This window comes from Lepus europaeus, chromosome 22 (genome assembly GCF_033115175.1).
Source record: "Lepus europaeus isolate LE1 chromosome 22, mLepTim1.pri, whole genome shotgun sequence".
Classification (NCBI taxonomy): domain Eukaryota; kingdom Metazoa; phylum Chordata; class Mammalia; order Lagomorpha; family Leporidae; genus Lepus; species Lepus europaeus.
The window spans coordinates 1502188-1521798 of NC_084848.1; the positions used below are offsets into that span (position 1 = coordinate 1502188).

Consider the following 19611-nt stretch of genomic DNA (forward strand, 5'->3'; position numbering starts at 1 on the left):
ACTGTGCTCAGACCTCCCGGGCCAGGGGCACTCAGCACAGGAGACAAGGGCTGCCTGGGACACCCCCTATTCCCGCCAAGAAACGTCTCCTTCCCTGTTGCCTGGAGCTCAACAATGAGCCTCCACAGCCCCCAGCGTCCACCCCCGGCTGCCCGCGTTCCTGGGCCTGCCAGAGGAAGCCGAGATGCTGACCTCGTGTCCAGTGCAGTCTGCCCTGTCCCCTGGGTGATGCCTGCAGGCACAAACGGCCAGGGCGCCGTTGAGGTCACACATGTTCAGAACTGCCACGTTCCATCTCTCCTCTGGGCACAAGTAAGTGATGTGCAGGAAGCAGCCGGCAGCCCTGAAGGGCAGAGCTGGAAAGGGCTGGGAGTGACCACACAGGTGCATCCCCTGGTCAGGAGCTGGAAGGGTCAGTGGAGAGAAGCCTGGGGGGAGGGGTGGGGAGACTAACAGAGGGGAAGGCCTCCTGGGGCGGTGGTCCTGAGCACACCCACCCTGCTGCTCCATACCAGGAGGTACAGCGTTGGGTGCACTGCCAGGGACCAGGCAACCTGTGTCTCCTACCAACCCCGAGCGTGAGAACCAGTGGGGAAAACACAGTCCCCTGGAAGGGCACGGATGGGGGAAGCGACTCCTTCCTGGGGGGCCCACAACAAGCCCTGGGGCATCTGCCCTCCATCTGCTGAGTCACATCCCAAGTTCTCGGGCTGAGGGTAGGAGCCTGGAACTTTATCCAGGTTTCCCGAGTGGGTGGCAGGGACCCGACCACTTGAGCCATCACCTGCTGCCTCCCAGAACACATCAGCAGGAAGCCCTAATTGGAAGCAGAGCTGGGATTCACACCCCAGCACTCGGAATGGGCTGCAGGTGTTTGAACCACCACACCAGGCGCCTGCCCCCAACATCTCCCCAGCCCCCCTTTTTCTTTGAAGACTGCAAAGCTTTATTCAAGAGAGGAACTACTCTCCTTAAAGCAGTAAGAGCAGGCCAAGATCCAACATTTTCCCTTAAATTTTTTTTGATTATGAAAAATGTCACAGAAATGCAATACCAGAGATTGCACAAAGAATCCCGTACCCCGCTCCACCGCCTGGGATTCTTCTCAGGCAAATCCCAGCCCCCATCCTTGCTCAACCCTGCAGCGTCCCCAAGGAAGTTGTCATTCCTTGGTCAGCAGAGGGGGCTGGCATGCACAGCCAGGGGCCTTGGAGAAACGTAGCTGGGGGATGTGGGGTGTAGGGGTCTGGCCAGTGGGAGCCCCAGGGCTGGAGGAACAAGAGTCCTGGAATCCTCGGAGTAGGGTAGCCCCGAGGGCAAGGGTGCGGCTACCCTCTCAGCTGACCCAACCCAGCATCCTCACCTGTCGGGAGCACCTGTGGGCATGGGAGTGGAGGGAGGCGGGGGGCTAACAGCAGAGTGGAGGTGGCTCTTGTGTGGGGGACGGGGTGGGGGAGGGGACGGAGCCTCTCTTTTAAAAATAGACTCCCCTCACTCCATGCCCTCTGCTTTGCTTCTTCTAAAACTGTGCCCGCACCACCTGCCCCCTCTGTGAAGGGACAGATGTCGGGGAGAAAGCTGATTATTGACAAAGGCTGCAGGCTGTGACCGGAGCTCTGGGTGAGCGTGACCCAATTCGGAGCTATTCTCAGCCTGGTGGGAGCCAAGCTATTCCCTCCGCCGACGCTGATGCCTCGGAAGCAGCCTGACTTTGAAACGCCCTCGCCTCGCCTGGGCCGGGCCGTGCGGGCCCCTGGCACAGCCCACGGGAACACCTCTGCCGCTCTCCCGTCTCAGGAAGCAACACAGGAGCACGCAGAAGGGCGGCTCCCTCTTTCCCTGCTGAAGCCACAGGGCCTCCACCAGGGAGCACCACAGCTCACGGCAGACCATGCCCACGCTCAGTGGAGGTGGCCGTCAGCACGTGGATGGTGCCCACCAGTGTGGCCACCCTGCAGCCCACGGAGGTCAAGTGAGAGCCACCTGGCCACGCCCAGCCCAGGCAGCTTCCTGCCTTATCACACCACTAGATGATAGCCTGGATTTTCCAATCTCCCTTCCACATTATCCTGATAAATTATCCAGGAGCCAAGACTTGGAGAAAGGCCCTCCCTGGCAGGAGCAGGAACGCCCTCGGGTTCCACAGGCAGAGCGGGGCACCGGGCCTGCTGGGCACCATGCTTAGACCCTTGCAAGGGGCAGGGCCTGCCCCAGCCCGGGGACTGGCAGTGACTGCCTTGGGGCCTTGCACTCTGGAACACCTGCCCCCGCCCAGGTGCCCCTCTCCTGAGGCGTTGGCTCTGTAGCCACAGGGGGTGAGGGTCCCACAGGGAAACAAGGGCACTTGACGCAGTGTTAAAGGCAGACAGGCAGCTCCCCCAGCTGCACAGTGGGCCCTGGTGGGGTAGGGGAGGCCCCGACCTCCAGCACGCAGGTCAAAGACTGGGAGCAGACAGCGTGGCCCTGAAGGAGACACACAAGGGACATGCGCAGTCTACAGCACCCCTGTCATCCCACTGGACAGAGGCCAAGCCCCTGGATCCCAGTGTCCCCCACCCCACTCACGCCCTGGTGCAAAGACCCTGCCCTGAGGCCCGGCCTGGCCCAGCCTTCTAGGGCTCTGGCTGAGCAGCAGTTGCAAGGAGAGCTCCAGGTCTGGGATCAGAGAGCAGGTGAGCGAGGCGGTGGGCCCAGGCGTGCCAGCCTGGTGGAGGCCGAGGTGTGGGCTGGGCAGGTTCCCGCTGGATCCCTGCCTCGTGAGGAGCCCCGTGCTGCTGACTCAGAGGTGACTGCTGGGACCTGCTGACCGGTGGCTCACTGCAAGCCCAGCTGCTCCTCTGGGAGTCAGGCCCCATCTGCACAACTGGGTCCCGCGTGACTTCAGTTCCTCTGCTGTGTCTGGGGGTGGGGCGGGGGCTCCCAAGCTGCAGCAGCACCCGGGGGTGACCTGTGTGGGACACCCCTGCTGGAGTGTGGGCCAGGCTGGGAAAGCAATGCTGAGCAAGGCACATCTAACAGGGCCTCCAGGAGCCCAGGAGTTTGCTGCCGGCCCCGGCCAGGCTGGCTCATGTTTGGGGGGGATGAGCTGGGCCTGGAGGGCTACCTGAGGTGGGACGGGGCTCCAACAGCAGCTGTCCCCCAGGACGCTCGGTGGACAGGCCTTGTAGCTCCAGGGACACTCTCCTGGAATCAAGAGGCGGACCCTCCGGGGTTTAGGAGGGGGTGTGCACACAGTGAGGTGGGAAGGCCAAGGGCTCTGGAGGGAGGAGGGCCTGGTGCTGACACACACAGGGACACACACACTCCTCCCAACCTCTGGGACAAGGGGCCCTTTCTGCAGTCGGATGGGGGTGGCCACATACTCGCCCCCTTGTCCACTGAGTCAGGCCATTGTCCTGGAGTTTAAAGCCTCCATGGTGCCTACCCTGGGATGGGGAAGGGAAAAACAGGAGCCAGGGGACACATAAGGGCGGCACGTTCAGTGCCCTCTTGGGCACACGAGGGTTGGCCTCTTAGCAGCACAGTGCCCTGGGCTGGCATCCAGACGCTGGGGAAGCTGAGGCTGGCACCTGGGCCTTCACGCATTAGCTACAGGGTGGCCACACTGGAGCTGCACACCAGGCCCTGGGCGCCCATCCTCTAAGGCCCTCTGCCCCACTTCACACTACTGTCCCTTACAGAGGGCGTCCCCATGACCCCCAGGGTCCCATGAGAGGCAGGGGTACCTGAGGAAGTCTAGATTGTGAACGCTGGCTTCAACAGAGAGCCCGCCAGGGCACCCTGAGCAACACTTTCCCCTGGGTGGGAGCCATGGCTGGGCCAGGGCAGCAGGAGGCAGGTCCCCAGAGTTGGTGGGAAGGGGCTGCCCTGCCCTTGGGATCAGAAGTGGAACAGCTGGGACTTGAACTGGCACCCATAGGGGACACACATGGCAGAGTCACCTCCCCAGGTCCTCATCAGCACTGCACGAGGGTAGAGGAGCTAGGGCATGGGTCTTGGGGTCAGCTCCACCCTCAACTTTTGGCCAAGCTCAAGGATAGCCAGCAGCCAAGGCCATGCAATAGGCACAGGGTGAACACTGCAAAGACCTAGAGGCCAGCACCAGCCTCAGGGCCAGGCCAAGTCCTCCTCTGCCCACTGCTGCTTGGGGTCAGACCCGTCACCCTCAACCTAGAGCCCCCGGCTCCAACACCAGGAGAGCCTGTGACAGAGACTTCATGTTGGCAACACAGCAGTAGGGACAGGGCCTGAGCTGGACGGTGACGTGGGTAGAGGTCTCCCCTGGTAAGAACCAGAAAGTCCCAGAGGCCTCCAGCAAGGCCACCCCTCTGTACCCTCCCCCTCTGGCCACCCAGGAGGCCATAAGCCCCGCCCTGCCATCTGTTTCCAAAACGGGCCAGACAGGCTCTGCGGACCATATAAGGAAGACTCCGGCCTCCTTGCCAGGCCTGTGGTGCTCCCAGCTCCCGGGGGCTCCCATCAGCAGCCCACTAGCCTGGGGTCTTGGTGGCAAAGGTCAGGTAGCCGGTGTGGCCCACGGCCTCCTTCATGGGCGTGCCGCTGCGGAAGGGGCTGGCGTCAGAGCCGGCGGGGGGCCCGGTGCTGGCCCCCAGGTCCGGTAGGGGCAGGCTGACTGTGCGCACGTGGTAGAGCTGCGGCAGCACCTCCAGGGTGCTCAGCTCCGTGAAGCCGCGGGCTGCCAGGGCCTGGCACGTGCGCTGCACCTGCTCGATGCATGGCGAGAAGGAGCAGAAGCGCCCACCTGTGGGGAGCAGGAGATGGGGTCAGAGGGCAGGGAGCAGCAGAACCCCCAGAAACCCTTCCTGGGACCTGACCTCACCCTAAGAGAGTCCCAACAGATGCCAAGCCTTTGGCCACAGACAGCTGGAACCCCAGGGCTCAAGGGCCCTGTGGAGACCTCACCGTCACCAACTGGCCTGCCCTGGGGCAGGAGCCCTCCCCCTGCAGCTCACCTGCCCAGGCCAAGCCCTCCAGACAGCACCCCCAGCTGTCCTGTGCCCTCTGTCTCCATCCAGCAGGAAGCCAGGGCCGGGCCAGGGCGGGGCTGTGCCAGCACAGCCATCCTACAGCTCCGCCTGCATGGGGGTGCGGGGGCTGCTGCTGTCACAGGAAATTAGGGGCTGTCGCCTGCTCCTGGGGACAGGCGGTGCCTACTCTGAATAGAGCCTGATGGCCCCTCCCTGCTGCCTCCCACTGGGGAAGCCCACCTGCTTCACCAGGCCTGCCTGCAGCACATCAGAGTCCAATCCTGGTTCAGCTTACAGCTTGGCAAGCGCTCAAACCCCCTGAGGCTGCTGCCTTCAGCGCGGCAGACCAGGGGCCCCTGGGAGGTCTGAGGTGGGAGGAGGCACCTGCAGCTCAGCACCAGGGCCAAAGGGCAGGGCCCGCCCCCAGACAAGTGAGCTGCCACAAAACACTCAGTCCACGAAGAAGCCAGAACGCCACGTCCAGGAAAAGGCCTAGGGAAGGGCACTCAGGCACAGGAAGCAGACAGCCAAAGGCCTGAGGGAGGCGGCACGGCAGCAGCAAAGGCTCAGACTGAGGCCCCAGCTCAGCATCCCCAGCGGCCTGGCCCACCAAGGTCCGAGCAGCGTGGGCAAAGCGGGAAGGCGTGTCAGTGTGGGGACCCAGTGGCCGCACCCCCACTCCTGGCCCCAGGCCATCTCAGCAGAGACCAGGGACACGCGGTCCAGGGCCAAGCCTGAGCCAGCAAGCAGGGGCCCCACCTTGCTATCTGAGTTGGCCTGAGCTCCCTCCCACCGTCCTCCCAGGTCCTCCTGAAGGCAGCTACAGCTGAGGGGGGAGGGGCCCTGGCGGGCCTCCGCCAGCTCCTTCTCCAGAAAAGGGAAAAACCCTGGGCCCCGCCGCCCGCCGCCGCCTCCCTGGCTCAGGGCCGACCTTCCCAGGCCGCTCCGCCTCCGCGTGCAGCATCTTCCCTAAAAGGGGCCGGCCTGCCAGGCGCTGCAGCACTGGGGCGGGGCTGACAGGAAATGGCTGGGAGCAGGGGCTACCCTGCAACCTGCACCCTGGCCCCCAGATGGCTCCCATCTCACATGGGCAGGGGACACAGGCAAGGAGAGGGCGAGCAGGGAGAAGACTCCTCCAGCCAGACCGACCCCTCCCCACCTCGGCCGAGAAGGGCCGGAGCCTAGCCTCTGCTGTTTGTGTGGCCTGGGGGTTCTCAGAACTCTCTGGGCTCCAGGTGCCTCAGAGCCAGGACTAGGCCTGGGAGCTCAGCCCCTCCCGAGCTGTGGACGCACCTTCGACCTTGAGGGCATCCCAGGCGTGGCCCACGGCCTCCCAGGGCGATGGGATGTCCAGGAAGACTGCGTCAGCCACATGGCTCACACCGAAGCCACTTCGGCACACGTCCTGGGTGTGCACAGTCACCCAGCGGCCCACGCGGTGCTCCTGGAACTCCTGGCGGGCCTTCTCCGCCCGCTGCTGATGGAACTCAACGGTGTGCAGGTGGCCAGTGGGCGCCACGGTGCGGATGATGGCATGGGACACAGAACCGCTGCCAGTGCCTGGTGGGATGGGACAGGACAGGCGTCGGGGACTGCCTCCCAGGAAACAAGCCCATTCTCACCTGCAGACCTCAAGAGGCCCCCGAGGCCAACCCAGGCTTACAATGAAGCAGGTCCATTCCAGAGGCTGTCTGGCCGGCCACCTACTGGGCTTGGGGTGCTGAAACCGGCCCTGTGCTAGCGGGGAGGCCAGCCGGGACTGGTGGGCGCGGACAAGAGCCAGGACAGTGGCAACTCCACCTACTGTGCGGGCACAGAGGGGCTGAGACCTGACTGGCTGGGGCCTTGTGGGAAGTCTGATCAGAGCTGATAGAGGCCCTGGCCGCTCATCCCTTCCACACAGCACAGATACCCCACTCCCGTCAGTCGCTGCCCACCTCACCCCTCCTCCCTCCCACCTTGCTCAGCCTCAGCCATGTGGCACGGCAGCCACCGCTCTCCCCGCCACTCACTGCACCCCGCCCCCACCTCCCTCAGGGCTGTCCTGACCCACAGCCCCAGGCCAGGGCCTGTGCTCCCTGACAGCCACCATCAGCCTCGGGGCCACTTCCATGATGAGCCTCCCAACGCTCCTGCTGGAGCGCGCTCACACATGCTGCCTCCCCTTAACACCAGCAGTGCTCAGGGTCAGCAAGTGCAGAGCGGACCTGACCCAGCCCCACATCCACCCCTGCCGAGGCTTCCCAGACCAGGGACAACCCACTGCCCAGACCGGTGCCGGTGCCGCAGAGGTGCCCTGGGCTCCCCTCTCCCCTGATCCAATTCAACAATAACTCACCGCTCTCCCTGAGTCTCTGGGAGCCAACCCTCTTCCCACCTGCCTGCCCCTCCCTCTTGGCTCTCCACAAAGGCTGCCTTTAATACTATCTAAAGGTGGCCAGCAGGAGGGGCCCTGGTTGTTCAGCGCTGACAACCCACGTGAGCACAGGTTCAAGCCCGGGCTGCTCCACTTCCTGCTATGGCCTGGAAAAGGAGACGATGGCCCAAGTCCTTGGGCCCCTGCGCCTGTGTGGGAGACCTGGACGAAGCTCCTGGCTTCCACCTGGCCCAGTCCCAGCCATGGTAGGTATTTGGGGAATGAGCCAATGGATGGAAGATCTTGTCTCTGTCTCTCCCTTTCTCTCTGTAACTCTTTCAAATAAATAAATATATCTTTGCAAAAAACCACACGGCCAGCAAATCCTCTCCAGCTCACTCAGACAAGGCCTCGTTTGCACGGCCAGGCACACTCTGCTTCTCACCACGGGACGGATGGCCTGCTATCGACCCTCGGCGGTGCACCTCAATGCCTCCCCAGTGTCACTCCCTGTTCCACACTGGCAACGTGCTCCAACCACAGGGCCTCTGCACGGCTTTCTCCTGGTACAGGGCTCTCAGCGGCGCTCAGCACACCTTCCTCATCATTTTCAATTCAATGTCCACTCCTCAGAGACCTTCCCTGGCTGCCACGGCTGGAGGGACCCCCTGAGTCGCCCTCAGACAGCACTTAGAGGTTTCATGGCAATCACTGGCGCTGAGGCGGTCAGCTAGGCCCACTGCCTCTGCTCGACTTCCTGACCCACAGCACCGGGCCAGGCTCCTGCTCCCCTCCGTGAGGGGAACCTGGCACATCACAGGGGCCCAGGAGCAGTGGGGCAAGGGCCTGGCGGGGGGGGGGGGCAGCAGTCAAGCCAGCTACACGGGGAACAGCAGCTGATGGTGTTGACGCTTAGCCCTGCTCTGAGCACCACTGCTGCCCCAGAACCCCTCGGGGGGTCAGGATGGCCTGAGGCCCTCACAGAGCCAGCAGCAGTGGTGCTCAGAACTTTCCCTGAGCTGGGTCCCAGCCCCCAGCCAACAGGGAACAGGCCACCCGGCGTCCAGCTGCATGAGGGACCAGGCTGTTCCCGGCCCGTCTACTCGCTTCGGGGACTGCCGACTCCCAGGCACATCCATCCACCCTTGGGCTCTGGCCAGCAACACGGGCACTCACGTTCTGAGGCTGGTGAAGACCTAGTGACGGACGAGCACAGGGCCGGCCCCACCTACGATGAGCTTCTGGAGCAGCCCTGGCTCTCCCCCACCCACAGCACAGGGACTGGGGCCCCAGTCAGCACCTTGGTCAGCGCCACGCACCGCTGGCCGCCCCATCCAGGCACCATCTCCCCCAGGGGTCACCACTGGTCGGTCCCCCTCAACTCCCACTCAGGTGACAGCCCAGCTCCCAGCGGGTTTCCTGCCGTCGACCCCCATCCTGCAAAGAGAAATCTAGAACCACCCCCTGGGCCGCGGGAGGGCCTGAGCTCAGAGCAGCCGAGGAACTCACCAGACTCGCAGACCACAGAGCCAGGCCGCAGTTCCAGCATCATGGTGAGCAAGGCGATGTCCGTGGAGTACAGGATCTGCGTGCGGTGCGGCAGGTTCAGCGTCCACAAGCTCGGGCGTGGGGTGCAGCACGTACACCCAGCCACCTCGGCCGCAGGTCACCTTGGAGCCGAAGGGGCGGCCGATGAGATCGACCGAGTGCCGCAGGACGCCGTGCCGGGTCTGGGTCTGGGCCCCTCGCTGTACGCGCACGGCCACCATGGCGCCGTGGCCCAGGGACAGGATGGCCGTGTCACCCTCCTTGATCAGCTCCTCATAAGCCACGAAGCTCATGGCGTTACTGTCGGGCACGTGCCGGAGACCTGGGGAGGTGTGGGCACAAGCAGGTCAGGCGCCTGGGGTCCAGGCACGAGGGCTGGCGGGCTCGGCCCCAGGCTCTGCGGACAGGGCCGCTGGACAGCGCTGGGCTTGGACATCGGAAGTGCCTCTGGGTCTGGAGCCTGAGACAGGGCCTTTGAGCTCGGCCCAGGGGCGGAGGGAGGGAGGCTGGGCCCAGGAACCCTCGCCCAGGCCTGGCTCCACGCCCCGGGCCTGCGGCGAGCAGAGGCCTTCGGGAGGCGTCGCTAGCCGGTGCAGCCGCCGGCCTGCGGGGAACCTCCGAGCCCGGCTGAGCCCCGGGGGCGCCTCCTTTAGCCTCCCCAAAGGAGGAGGGAGCGGAGGGAGCCGTACGAGGCGTCAGCGTCCCCGGGCGTGGGGCTGCGGGCGCAGAGAGGGCGGAAAAACCCAAGGCGGGAAGGGAACCAGGCCCGGCCGCCGAGGGGCGACCCACGGGAGGCGGAGGTGCGCCCCGGGGCGCCGCGACTGACCCGCGCTGGCACCGGGGGTCCCGCAGTCTCACCCGGGACGCTCCGGCTCCCCGCGCCTCCACACGTGGCTGCGCGACCTCCGGCCGCGGCTCCGGCGCTTCCGGCTCCGGGCGCGCGGGGATGACGTCACGATGCCCCGCCCCCGCGCGCGGGCTCCTGGGAGCGGCCGGGCCGCCCTTGGCGTGGCGCCCAGAGGACGCGGGGGCCGGCGGGTCTGTGGGTGCCGCTTGTGGCCGAGGGGCCCGCAGCCAGGACAAAATAAAAGCTCCCCGTCCCCAGCCGGGATGGGCCCTTTTCCGCTTTCCCTCATCGCGAGTTAGGGCCGGCGGGCGCCGCTGCCCGCCCCGCCATCGCGGGGGACACTGGGTCCCTGCACCCTGCGCCGCGGCGGGCGGCCCTGGCTGGGCCCCTGGCGGATTCCGGAGGACGGGATGGGAAGGCTCCGGCCCCCGGCCGGGCGAGGCCTGGGTGGGGCAGAAGCGGGGAGGAGAAGCCGGCCCGCCCCGGTGGGAGGCGACCCAGGCCTCAGGCTACTGCAGTCCGGTCCATGGGATGTCCAGGCCGCGGCAGAGCCAGCGCCCCGAGCTCTGCCAGCCTTGGGGCGCCCGGGACGCCGCCCCCAGCCTGCTCTCGAGACCCCCAGCCCCCACCCCTGTCCCCTCCCTCCGCGATGCGCCCGCCCCTGGGTCACCCCCTGTTTGCGCCCCGAGGAAGTGGACTTCCCGCCCCGGGGACTCGTCTTGCCCAGCCTCTGGGCCGCTGTGTGGCGACGCCGGCGCCTGCCCGGAGCCTGAATTAGGACTCCTGACTCAGCTGCGGTTTCCCTCGCCCAGCTTCCCGCTTCTGCGCGTTGCTGCCTGCCCGGCTCCTCCCGAGCCCCCTTCTCCACCGGGCCTGGGTGGGCGAGCAGAGGCCGCCTCCCCCAGGGTTCTGCTGGGGCTGCCCTGGGCCCCCTTCCCAGGGTGGAGCTTGTCCCCTGGGAATCAGAGGGGTTAAGGAACTCGCCTACGTGCAGACGTCCGTGTGGTCACACTGGGCTTCAAAGCTGGCAGACCTGGCCTCCGAGGACTGAGGCCAGGCAGGAAGGAGGCCCCGGGGGAAGAGGTCAGGACCGTGTGCAGGAAAGGGGCTGCTCAGCCCACATCCCCCGCGAGCTGCCCTCCACAGCCCTGTGCCTGTGACCCCAGCCCTGGTTCCTTGGAGCTCAGGGGCAGGGAGCCCTGGGATGGGAAACGAGGCCCACCCCCTGCCCACTCGCCTCCCCTCTGCTCCACCCACCCTGACTGCCCCACTCAGCTCAGCTCCTGTCTCTGAATAAACCGGCCTTGGTGAACGTGTAACCGCGCGTGGTTTCTGAGGCTCAGGGACCAGGGACCATCCGCTGGCCCAGCGCCTTAGCCCGGCTTCCTGCCTGGACACTGCCAGACTGGCCCCTGTGCGCCCTGGGGGAAGGCAGAGCCGTCTGCAGAGGAGGGGCAGGGTGGCCGGTCAGCTCCAGGCCCCTTGCTCCCCGTAGCGGGGCTGCCAGGACCCCTGAGCCGCCTCCGCCTGACATTCGGGTCTGAAGACCTGGAAGGTTTTCCCCCCTCTGCCGCTGCCCCTTCACACCCTCGGGCTGTTCCCAGGGGCGCGCCCAGGTGTGGGGGGTGTTGGGGCGGACACGCCAGGATCCCCGGGGCGTGGCTGGACCTCTGACCAAGCACTTCTGTAGCCCAACTAGCAATCTTCTGATTGTCTGCAAAACAGGAACAAAAACACCCATCTGGGGCGCGGGGGGCGAGTGAGAAGGCGCGGGGGGGGGGGGGGGGGGCGAGTAAGAGGGCGCCGCGCCCCGCTGGAGCTCTGCCTCCGGCCCTCACCTCTGCAATCCTCACCTTGCCTGTGAGGGGGGGGGGGGGGCGTGGATGCGGGGCTGGCCTCGCTGGGGTGGGGCAGGCAGGTGACCTTGGAGACAGAGGAAGCCCCGAGTGACCCCTGCCCGCCGCAGGGGGTCTGGGAGACAGTGCGATAGGAACGCTAGGAGCCTTTCGGGGCTCTGGGGGGTGGGGCGGGGGCGAGCAGCTGCAGACATTCCTCAGATTGAGAAAGCAGGAATGTTGGCTTAAGGAACACCTGCTGTCTGGCCATTTGTCTCTTTACTTGGGTTTTATGGCTCTAAGAAGTGCTGAATCCCAAGGTGGGGGAGGGGGAGGCAGGAATTCCCTCGGCAGCCATCCAGGGCCGGGACCTGGGCCGGGGATACCACACCCTCCAGGGCTCGCCCCGGCAGAGGCCGACCCACTCTCTGGTGCTCTGCACCTGTGCACCTGCCTTGGCTCCAGGGCCTCCCTTCAGGGACACCTCCTCCGTGCCTCAAGCCTGGGCTGCTGCGCTGGCCGGGGGACTGCCCAGGCACCCCACTGCACCCCGACACTCGGTTCACCGGCTGCGGCTGCGGGCTCCCGGGCTCCCTCCAGCAGCAGGGCTGTGCCCTTTCCCCCGGTGCTGCCTGCGTGGTCCCCAGCACCTCAGGCACAGCTGTGGGTGGAGGAGGGGTTTGTCTAAAGCAGGCAGACGGGGGCTCCTACTCCTGGTCAGTGAAGCAGACAGGATGCCTCCTCTCCCCTGACATCTGATCCACCCAGGCAGATGCCCGAGACCCTGGCCAGCCCCGAGGGTGGCACCAGGGTCTACCCTGTCTCCTGGAAGGTGCGGCCACTCCCACGTCACCTGGTCTGCTAGCCGAGAGCAGAGGCTGTCCTTGGATGGCTGCCTTCCTAGAAGCGGGCTGGCTGGGTCACAGAGTTCGAACGTGTTCTGTTTGCACGGACACTGCCCAGTTAATCTCCAAAAAGGGTGCAGGGGGCAGGAAGTGGAACTGGTCCCCACCCCAGGGGGCTGGTGTCTCCTGGACTTCCCCAGCCTGCGTGGGTTGTTTTATTTCCGGGATTTCCACTTCCTGAGAAGGCCGGGTTCCTCCCCACCTTAGCCCAGCGCCTCTGGGGCCGCCTTGCGGGTGGGGTGCTGGGAAGCCGAGCCGGGCGGGGAGGCCCCGGGGTGAGTGCCCTCTACTAGGACGAAGCGGGCCCCTAGGTCTCCTCGGTTCGATGGGGCCCCTGGACTCGCCCAAGGTCGGCCCCCGCGGCGCCGCGGGGTTGGGCCGCAGCCAGCTCGCCCCTCCCGCGCCCTAGCGCTGCACCCGAGCGCCCGGGAGACGCCCGCAGGCTCCTTGAGGAAGGTCGGCGGCTCCGGGCCGCTGGGCCGGGCCGGGCCGGGCCGGGCCGGGCCGGGCCGGGCCGGGGGCAGCGCTGGCTGCGGAAGCCGCGGACGCTTTCGCTCGGCCCCTCGCCGCCAACCTCGGGGACCCGCGGGGATGAGAAAGGGCGGGAGTGGGGTGGGCAAGGACCCCAGCGTCCTCCAGCGCCCGGTGGGCCTCGGGCCTCAGTTTCCCCGGCCGATACAGTGAGTGCGCGAGGGGAGAGGCCCAAGATGGCCAAGAAGCGAGGTCCCGCGCCGGGGATCCCAGGCGGGAGCCGGCGGGGTGGCCGGGTAGCGCGGGGTCCCGGCGAGGGCATAGCAGAGGGGGGCTGTCCGGGGTGTCGGGGGCTGCAGGCGACGGACAAAGCCCCGGCACCTCCCCGCTGCTCGGGCCAATGGAATGAATGGGCTATAAATAGCGGCCAATGGGCGGCCCGCGTCGCGCCCCTTAAGAGCCTCGGGAGCGCGGAGCAGCCGCTGTTCGCCTGCGCCGCGCCCGGAGCTGCAGACCGAGCCCCCAGCCCGCCCGCCGGCCTGGTGAGGGGCCCGAGGGACGGCTGGGACGGTGGCGTCGCGCGCGGTGGGGCCTCGGGAGCCGCGGCGCCGCCTGGAGAGCGCGGGGGGCCCCGCCAGGGTCCCCGGCGATTGCAGGCGCCTTCCGCGCGCGCTGTGGACCCGCTGACCTTGGCGGCGTCTGGGGGGCTCCGGGGCTTTGGGCCGCGGCGCCGGGAGTGGTTTGCAGGGCCCGGCGGCCGGGGCGCGCGGTGCGAGCTGACCCGCGTCTCCCCGCAGTCCGCCGCCGCCGCCATGCCCTTCTCCAACAGCCACAACACGCTGAAGCTGCGCTTCCCGGCCGAGGACGAGTTCCCCGACCTGAGCGCCCACAACAACCACATGGCCAAAGTGCTGACCCCCGAGATGTACGCCGAGCTGCGCGCCAAGAGCACGCCCAGCGGCTTCACGCTGGACGACGTCATCCAGACCGGCGTCGACAACCCGGGTACGCGCATCCCCGGGCCGGGGTCCCCGGCGGCGGCGCGCGCGGGCCTGGCGGTGACGTCTCTGCCTTCCTCCCGCCCCCAGGCCACCCGTTCATCATGACCGTGGGCTGCGTGGCGGGCGACGAGGAGTCCTACGAGGTGTTCAAGGAGCTCTTCGACCCCATCATCGAGGACCGGCACGGCGGCTACAAACCCAGCGACGAGCACAAGACCGACCTGAACCCCGACAACCTGCAGGTGCGGGCGGCGGGCGGCGGGCGGCGGGCGGCGGGCGGCGGGCGGCGGGCGGGGAGGCTTCCCGGCGCTCACTCCTGGCCCCCATGGCCCCCACCCCCAGGGCGGCGACGACCTGGACCCTAACTACGTGCTGAGCTCGCGGGTGCGCACTGGCCGCAGCATCCGTGGCTTCTGCCTGCCCCCGCACTGCAGCCGCGGCGAGCGCCGGGCCGTGGAGAAGCTGGCGGTGGAAGGTAGGCGCCAGGGGCGGGGGTCGGCCGCACCACCCCTCCCCGCTTATTTACTAGCGCCCTTGTCTGCGCCTGCCCGTGTCCGGAGGGGCCGAGGCCCTGAGGCCCTGCCGGGCTCCCAGACGGGGCGGGCTCAGCAGTGCGCCGCTGTTGTCCGCAGCGCTGTCCAGCCTGGACGGCGACCTGGCCGGCAGGTACTACGCGCTCAAGAGCATGACCGAGGCGGAGCAGCAGCAGCTCATCGACGACCACTTCCTCTTCGACAAGCCCGTGTCGCCCCTGCTGCTGGCCTCCGGCATGGCCCGCGACTGGCCAGACGCCCGCGGTATTTGGTGAGCGCGTGGCCCCCTGCGCTGCTGGCCACCCCGCTCACCTCGGGAGCGGGGCGCACAGCGGCCGAGGGAGCCCAGGGAGGGGCCGGGTGCGGCCGCGTTTGGTACCGCCTCCGTCCTGCGCAGGTGACCTTGGCCGCCCGGGGTGGATGGAAGCCTCAGCCTCCGTGGGGCGCAGACTAGGGCCCTGGCTCCTTGTCGTCTCGGGCTCCCCGTGGGAGCCGGAGGTCTTGTTTTCCCTACCTCCCTCACCTGGTTCCCGGTCCCCTCGGGATTCCGGCAGGTGCTGGGTGACGCAGGAGCTTCCCGCCAGTGAGGGCAGAGCTGCCACGGGAGGCCCGGCGCTCAGGGAGCAGCGCTTCCCCTGGGTGGGGGGGGGGATGAGCTGCTGCCCCTGCCACCCACCCTCTGCGGTCTCCCTGCTTCCCCAGTGTTGGTGGGGCTGGGGTCTCCAGGCAGCCCCTTCCCCGGTGGAGGGGCGGGGCTCGCCCTGACTGGGCCTCTCCTCCAGGCACAATGACAATAAGACCTTCCTGGTGTGGATCAACGAGGAGGACCACCTCCGGGTCATCTCCATGCAGAAAGGAGGGAACATGAAGGAGGTGTTCACGCGCTTCTGCAATGGCCTCACCCAGGTCAGCTCCGGGGGCTGGGGGACAGGGCAGACCCCAGAGCTCAGGCCCCCTGGGAAGCCCAGGCCACCTTCCCAGCTGGGCCCTTGATCTCATGCCCTGTGCTCCACCTCCAGATTGAAACTCTCTTCAAGTCTAAGAACTACGAGTTCATGTGGAACCCTCACCTGGGCTACATCCTCACCTGCCCATCCAACCTGGGCACGGGGCTGCGGGCAGGGGTGCACATCAAGCTGCCCCACCTGGGCAAGCACGAGAAGTTCTCCGAGGTGCTGAGGAGGCTGCGGCTCCAGAAGCGCGGCACAGGTGAGGGGGGGCAGAGCTGCAGGCAGCCCTCTCCCCACGTCCTCCTGCCCCCTGACATGCTGTCTCCCATGCCCAGGTGGTGTGGACACGGCTGCCGTGGGCGGGGTCTTTGACGTCTCCAACGCCGACCGCCTGGGCTTCTCCGAGGTGGAGCTGGTGCAGATGGTGGTGGACGGTGTGAAGCTGCTCATTGAGATGGAGCAGCGGCTGGAGCAGGGCCAGGCCATCGACGACCTCATGCCTGCCCAGAAGTGAAGCCGCCCGTGCCTGCCACCAGCCCCACTGCTTCCTAACTTATTGCCCGGGCAGCGCCCACACGCACCCCGAAGTTCACCTGGCGGCTGAGCCCTTAGCCTCGCTGTAGAGACTTGTGTCGCCCCCGGTAGAGTCTATTTTTTTGATGGCTAAGATGTTGCTGATGCTGAAATAAACTAGGGTTTTGGCCTGCCCTCTGTCTCTGCGTGGTGCCTGCCCTCTGCGGACAACAGCCAGGCCACAGGGGTCCCGGTCCCGCCTACTGGCCTCAGTTCCTTTTGTTTTTCTTAGATTGTTATTTAGTTGGAAGGCAGAGTGACAGAGCGAGAGACAGATATCATCCACCTGCTGGTTCATTCCCCAAATGACCACAACAGCCAGGGCTGGCCCAGGCCAAAGCCAGGAGTCAAGAACTCCATCCAGGTCTCCCTTGTGAGTGGCAAGCCACAGTAACCACGAGTGCCTGGGCCATCTGCTGCCTTCCCACGTGCATCAGCAGGGAGCTGGATCGGAAGGGGTGTGGCTGCACGCCATGGGCGATGTGGGGGTCCTAAGTGGCAGTTTAACCTGCTGTGCTAACACCAGCCCAGCCTTGGAACCTAGCTGGGAGCCGGTCACTTGGCTGTGCCCGCCCATCCCCTCTGGGCTCCTCTCTACTATCCTGATGCTCTGAGTCTGGATGGGCCATGGGGGCTGGGACAAGGCGGGAGGCAGGGAGGGAGGAGCTCTAGGCCTGAGCCCCAGCCTGAGCATCTAAGGGCATTTGGTTCTGGGGGTGGAGCCTGGCACTGGAGTAACCTTGTCTCCCCTCCTAGCCTCCACTCAGTCTGAGTGCCAGCCCTTCCGACCCCCTTCCCGGAGCTGTGGGCCCCTCTGCTCCTGCCCCTCTGAGGTCTGCTTTTCAGGGCCCTCCAAGTGCCTGCCCCTCTGCCTCCCATGGTGGGTCCCCCTGGGCAGGAGGGGGCAGGGTTGTTTGGGGCGTGGCCTCCCTATGTCCCACCCTTCCCGGCACACCCCATCCCCCAGCCCCAAGTGCTGCAGGGCCTGTCTGTCCTCTGGTTTGGGCCCTACCATGGTTGGGTGCCCAGAGGGACTCTGGCCAGGGCTGCAGGGTGGAGGTGGGAGGGGTGAGACTGGGCCTGCAGCTCCTCAGCAGTGAGGAGTCTGCTGCCACCTGCTGGCCAGGGCCTCCCCGTCGTGGGGGCTTCAGCCGGAACTCCCTGGCCTCTAGTCCCAGGTCACCACAACCCGGACGCTGGGCCCAGGACCAGCATGTCGGGAGGCAGCAGTGGGTATGTGCTGTCATGCCGGCTCACGCTGCGGCCTTCCAGCTGGGGGGCTGGGCAAGTAGGGGGCAGAGGCCGGAGGGGAGCCCGGCCCTCCCCCGCCCACTGGCCCCGGGGCCCAGGTCTCCGCTTACCCTTTGCTGAGAAGGCTTCGGCCAGGCCTGGCTGGAGGCAGGTGGGGGATGGGCTTGGCCTCACAGTGGACTGCAGCCTGTGGTGACTCAGAAGGGCTGTGACGAGCCACAGGAAATGGAGGCCAGGCCCTGCGTGGCGACCAGGCGCTGTCATCCCGCAGAGGCTGGGGCTTCCCGCCTGCCCTGCTCCCTGGAAGCACCCAGCAGCACAGGCCTGCAGCACCGGGCCCCTCGCCACCAGCTTGGGCAGAGTGGGCTCAGAACTGTCACTGGGGAGTGCAGACCCCTGGCCCCCACCCGAGGCAGGCCTCACTCCCTTCCTCAGGGCTGGGCTCTCTGGCAGCACCAGTGACCCAATGCACTGAGACCTCAAGTAGCTCAGGGCCTGGCCCAGGGCAGTAAAGCTGGGAAGGGCTCCCCATGCCAGTGCCTGGCCCCAGGGACTCAGCCACACCCGGGCTGGCCCCAGCCCTTGGCACAGCTGCATCCCTGGGCCGCTTGTCCCTCCACCCTTCGCCACACCCCCCTATTTTATCTTGCTCTGTTGCGTGCACTCTTGTAAACCTGGCTAGTTCCCTCTGGGGCCTGCCGGGACCAAACACACAGTCCCCTCGCTGGAGGAGGGGTCTTCCTGAGGCCAGCAGTGCTGGGGCCTTCAGCCACACACACAGAGCAGACAACCCCAAGCCCTCCGGATTCCAGGGACTCCAACTCCAGCTTAATCCTTGCCGAACAGTCAAGTGCGGGAAGTCAAAGACCCACGCGGCCACACCCGCTGGTCCCTCTGCAGGCGGGGTTGCAGGTCTCAGTGGGGCAGCCCAGGCGCAGTTCACACATTCATACATGGGAATTGGTGGTGGTTTCCTGGCCGGGAACAACCCCACAGCAGCCGTGGCACTCTGGTGGTTGGGGGTGGGGGGCTCCTTTGTGCTGGGGACACCCAGCGTGCTGCAGGACGCGTAGTCCCATCCCTGGCCTCCCACCACTGCACACCAGCAGTACCTGCCTCACCCCCTCCGCCTGTGGCCGTCAAAGGTGGCTCTAGCCGTGCTCGGGGGCAGGCCTGACCAGCTGGAGTATGGGCAAGCCAGCAGGGACTGCTCTGTCCACTGGGGTCCCACACGGACGGTGGCGTGCTGAGGCAGGTTATGAAACAGCCCGTGCTCAGAGCCCACACAGAGCACGAATGGAAAACCGGAGCAGCAGTCAGCTGTGGGGGGGCCGCGGCCGACTCCCTCACACCTCATCGCAGATTTTCCATGCTGAACACGCATTACTTACATAAGCCAAAATACATTTTGTGAAGTGGTGTTTTTCCTTAAAAAGAAAAAAAAAAAAGCTGTCTTGCATCACAGGCTGTGGGAGGTCACTGAGGCTTGGCTGGACTGTGCCAGCACCACACCCCAAGGCTCCCCACAGAGGGAAACCGAGGCGGAGAGAGGCGAGTGAGATCGCGTGCCTCCTAGTCCTGGCTCTGACGTTCGGAGCGTCCTCGACCTCCAGCGCCGGCCCTGCTCTTCCCGGGCAGCGGCAGAGCCTCCACGGTCGGGAACTTGGGTCTCTTTCCAGCCTTTGGGCTGGCGGCGAGCGGGTGACGGCGCCAGGCCCAGGGAAGCGGGCCCTGCTCGGTGGCGCGGCTCGGGCTGGCTGGCAGGAGGCCTGGGCCCAGTCTGGGAGGAAGCTTTCACCTTCCCTGCCTCCCCACCCCATCTCTGTGTATAGCTGGTCCTGCTTCGCGAGAGGCAGAATGGAGCGAAGAGGTTTGGCTTGGGCTTAGCAGCTCTGACTTCCACATCCTCCGCAGGGTCAGGGACGTATCAAAATTTAAGACTCACTTTGAAGCGAGCCGCAAGACCCAGACAAGGTCAAAGTACTACAGCCAATGACTCACGCCCCTGCGTTCCTGGCAGACACCCGGCTCCCTCCTAGCAGCCGCCCTGCCTGAGGGACGAGCCCCGGTTTCTGGCCTGATACCAAGTGCCCCTGCAAGAGGACACGCCCAGGACTCCGCTGCAGCCACCCTGGAGGACAGGCCATCCTGTGCACTGCAGGTGGGGCTCCTGCTCCACGCCGGGGGACCCTGCTCTGCCACCAGGCTGGGCAGGGGAGCTGGAATGGAGGTGGGACTGACTGGTGGCTCCAGACGCCCAGCCTGGCACACGCAGGAGCAGACTCGCCTGCTTTGAGCTGCCACGCGTCTGACCCAGGGCAGGGCTCCCCTCTCTGTCTGCTCTGGGCTCCCC

At 66.4% G+C, this 19611-nt stretch overlaps 2 protein-coding genes across 2 annotated transcripts; one reads left to right on the forward strand and one right to left on the reverse strand.

The window, feature by feature from the left end:
• Positions 1-545: 545 nt before the first annotated feature.
• On the reverse strand, positions 546-17543 carry TRMT61A (tRNA methyltransferase 61A). The gene is given in 5 exon segments (XM_062181389.1): positions 546-4762; positions 6282-6548; positions 8854-8962; positions 8964-9214; positions 17369-17543. Coding segments are annotated over 5 exon segments (1053 nt in total). The 5' UTR covers positions 17523-17543; the 3' UTR covers positions 546-4490.
• CKB (creatine kinase B) lies at positions 13404-16137 on the forward strand. The gene is made up of 8 exons (XM_062181631.1): positions 13404-13492; positions 13748-13955; positions 14039-14193; positions 14294-14426; positions 14584-14755; positions 15267-15390; positions 15504-15693; positions 15770-16137. Exons 2-8 carry the CDS (start codon positions 13763-13765, stop codon positions 15946-15948), a joined length of 1146 nt encoding a protein of 381 aa, XP_062037615.1. The 5' UTR covers positions 13404-13492; positions 13748-13762; the 3' UTR covers positions 15949-16137.
• Positions 17544-19611: the final 2068 nt, after the last annotated feature.

What these genes read in the sequence shown, in the direction of transcription:
- CKB (XM_062181631.1), top strand. Translation starts at nt 13,763, where the DNA reads ATGCCCTTCTCCAACAGCCACAACACGCTGAAGCTGCGCTTCCCGGCC. An exon ending in TGAACCCCGACAACCTGCAG is followed by an intron (nt 14,194 to 14,293) that starts GTGCGGGCGGCG and finishes CCCCACCCCCAG; the next exon opens with GGCGGCGACGACCTGGACCC. An exon ending in TCTGCAATGGCCTCACCCAG is followed by an intron (nt 15,391 to 15,503) that starts GTCAGCTCCGGG and finishes CTCCACCTCCAG; the next exon opens with ATTGAAACTCTCTTCAAGTC.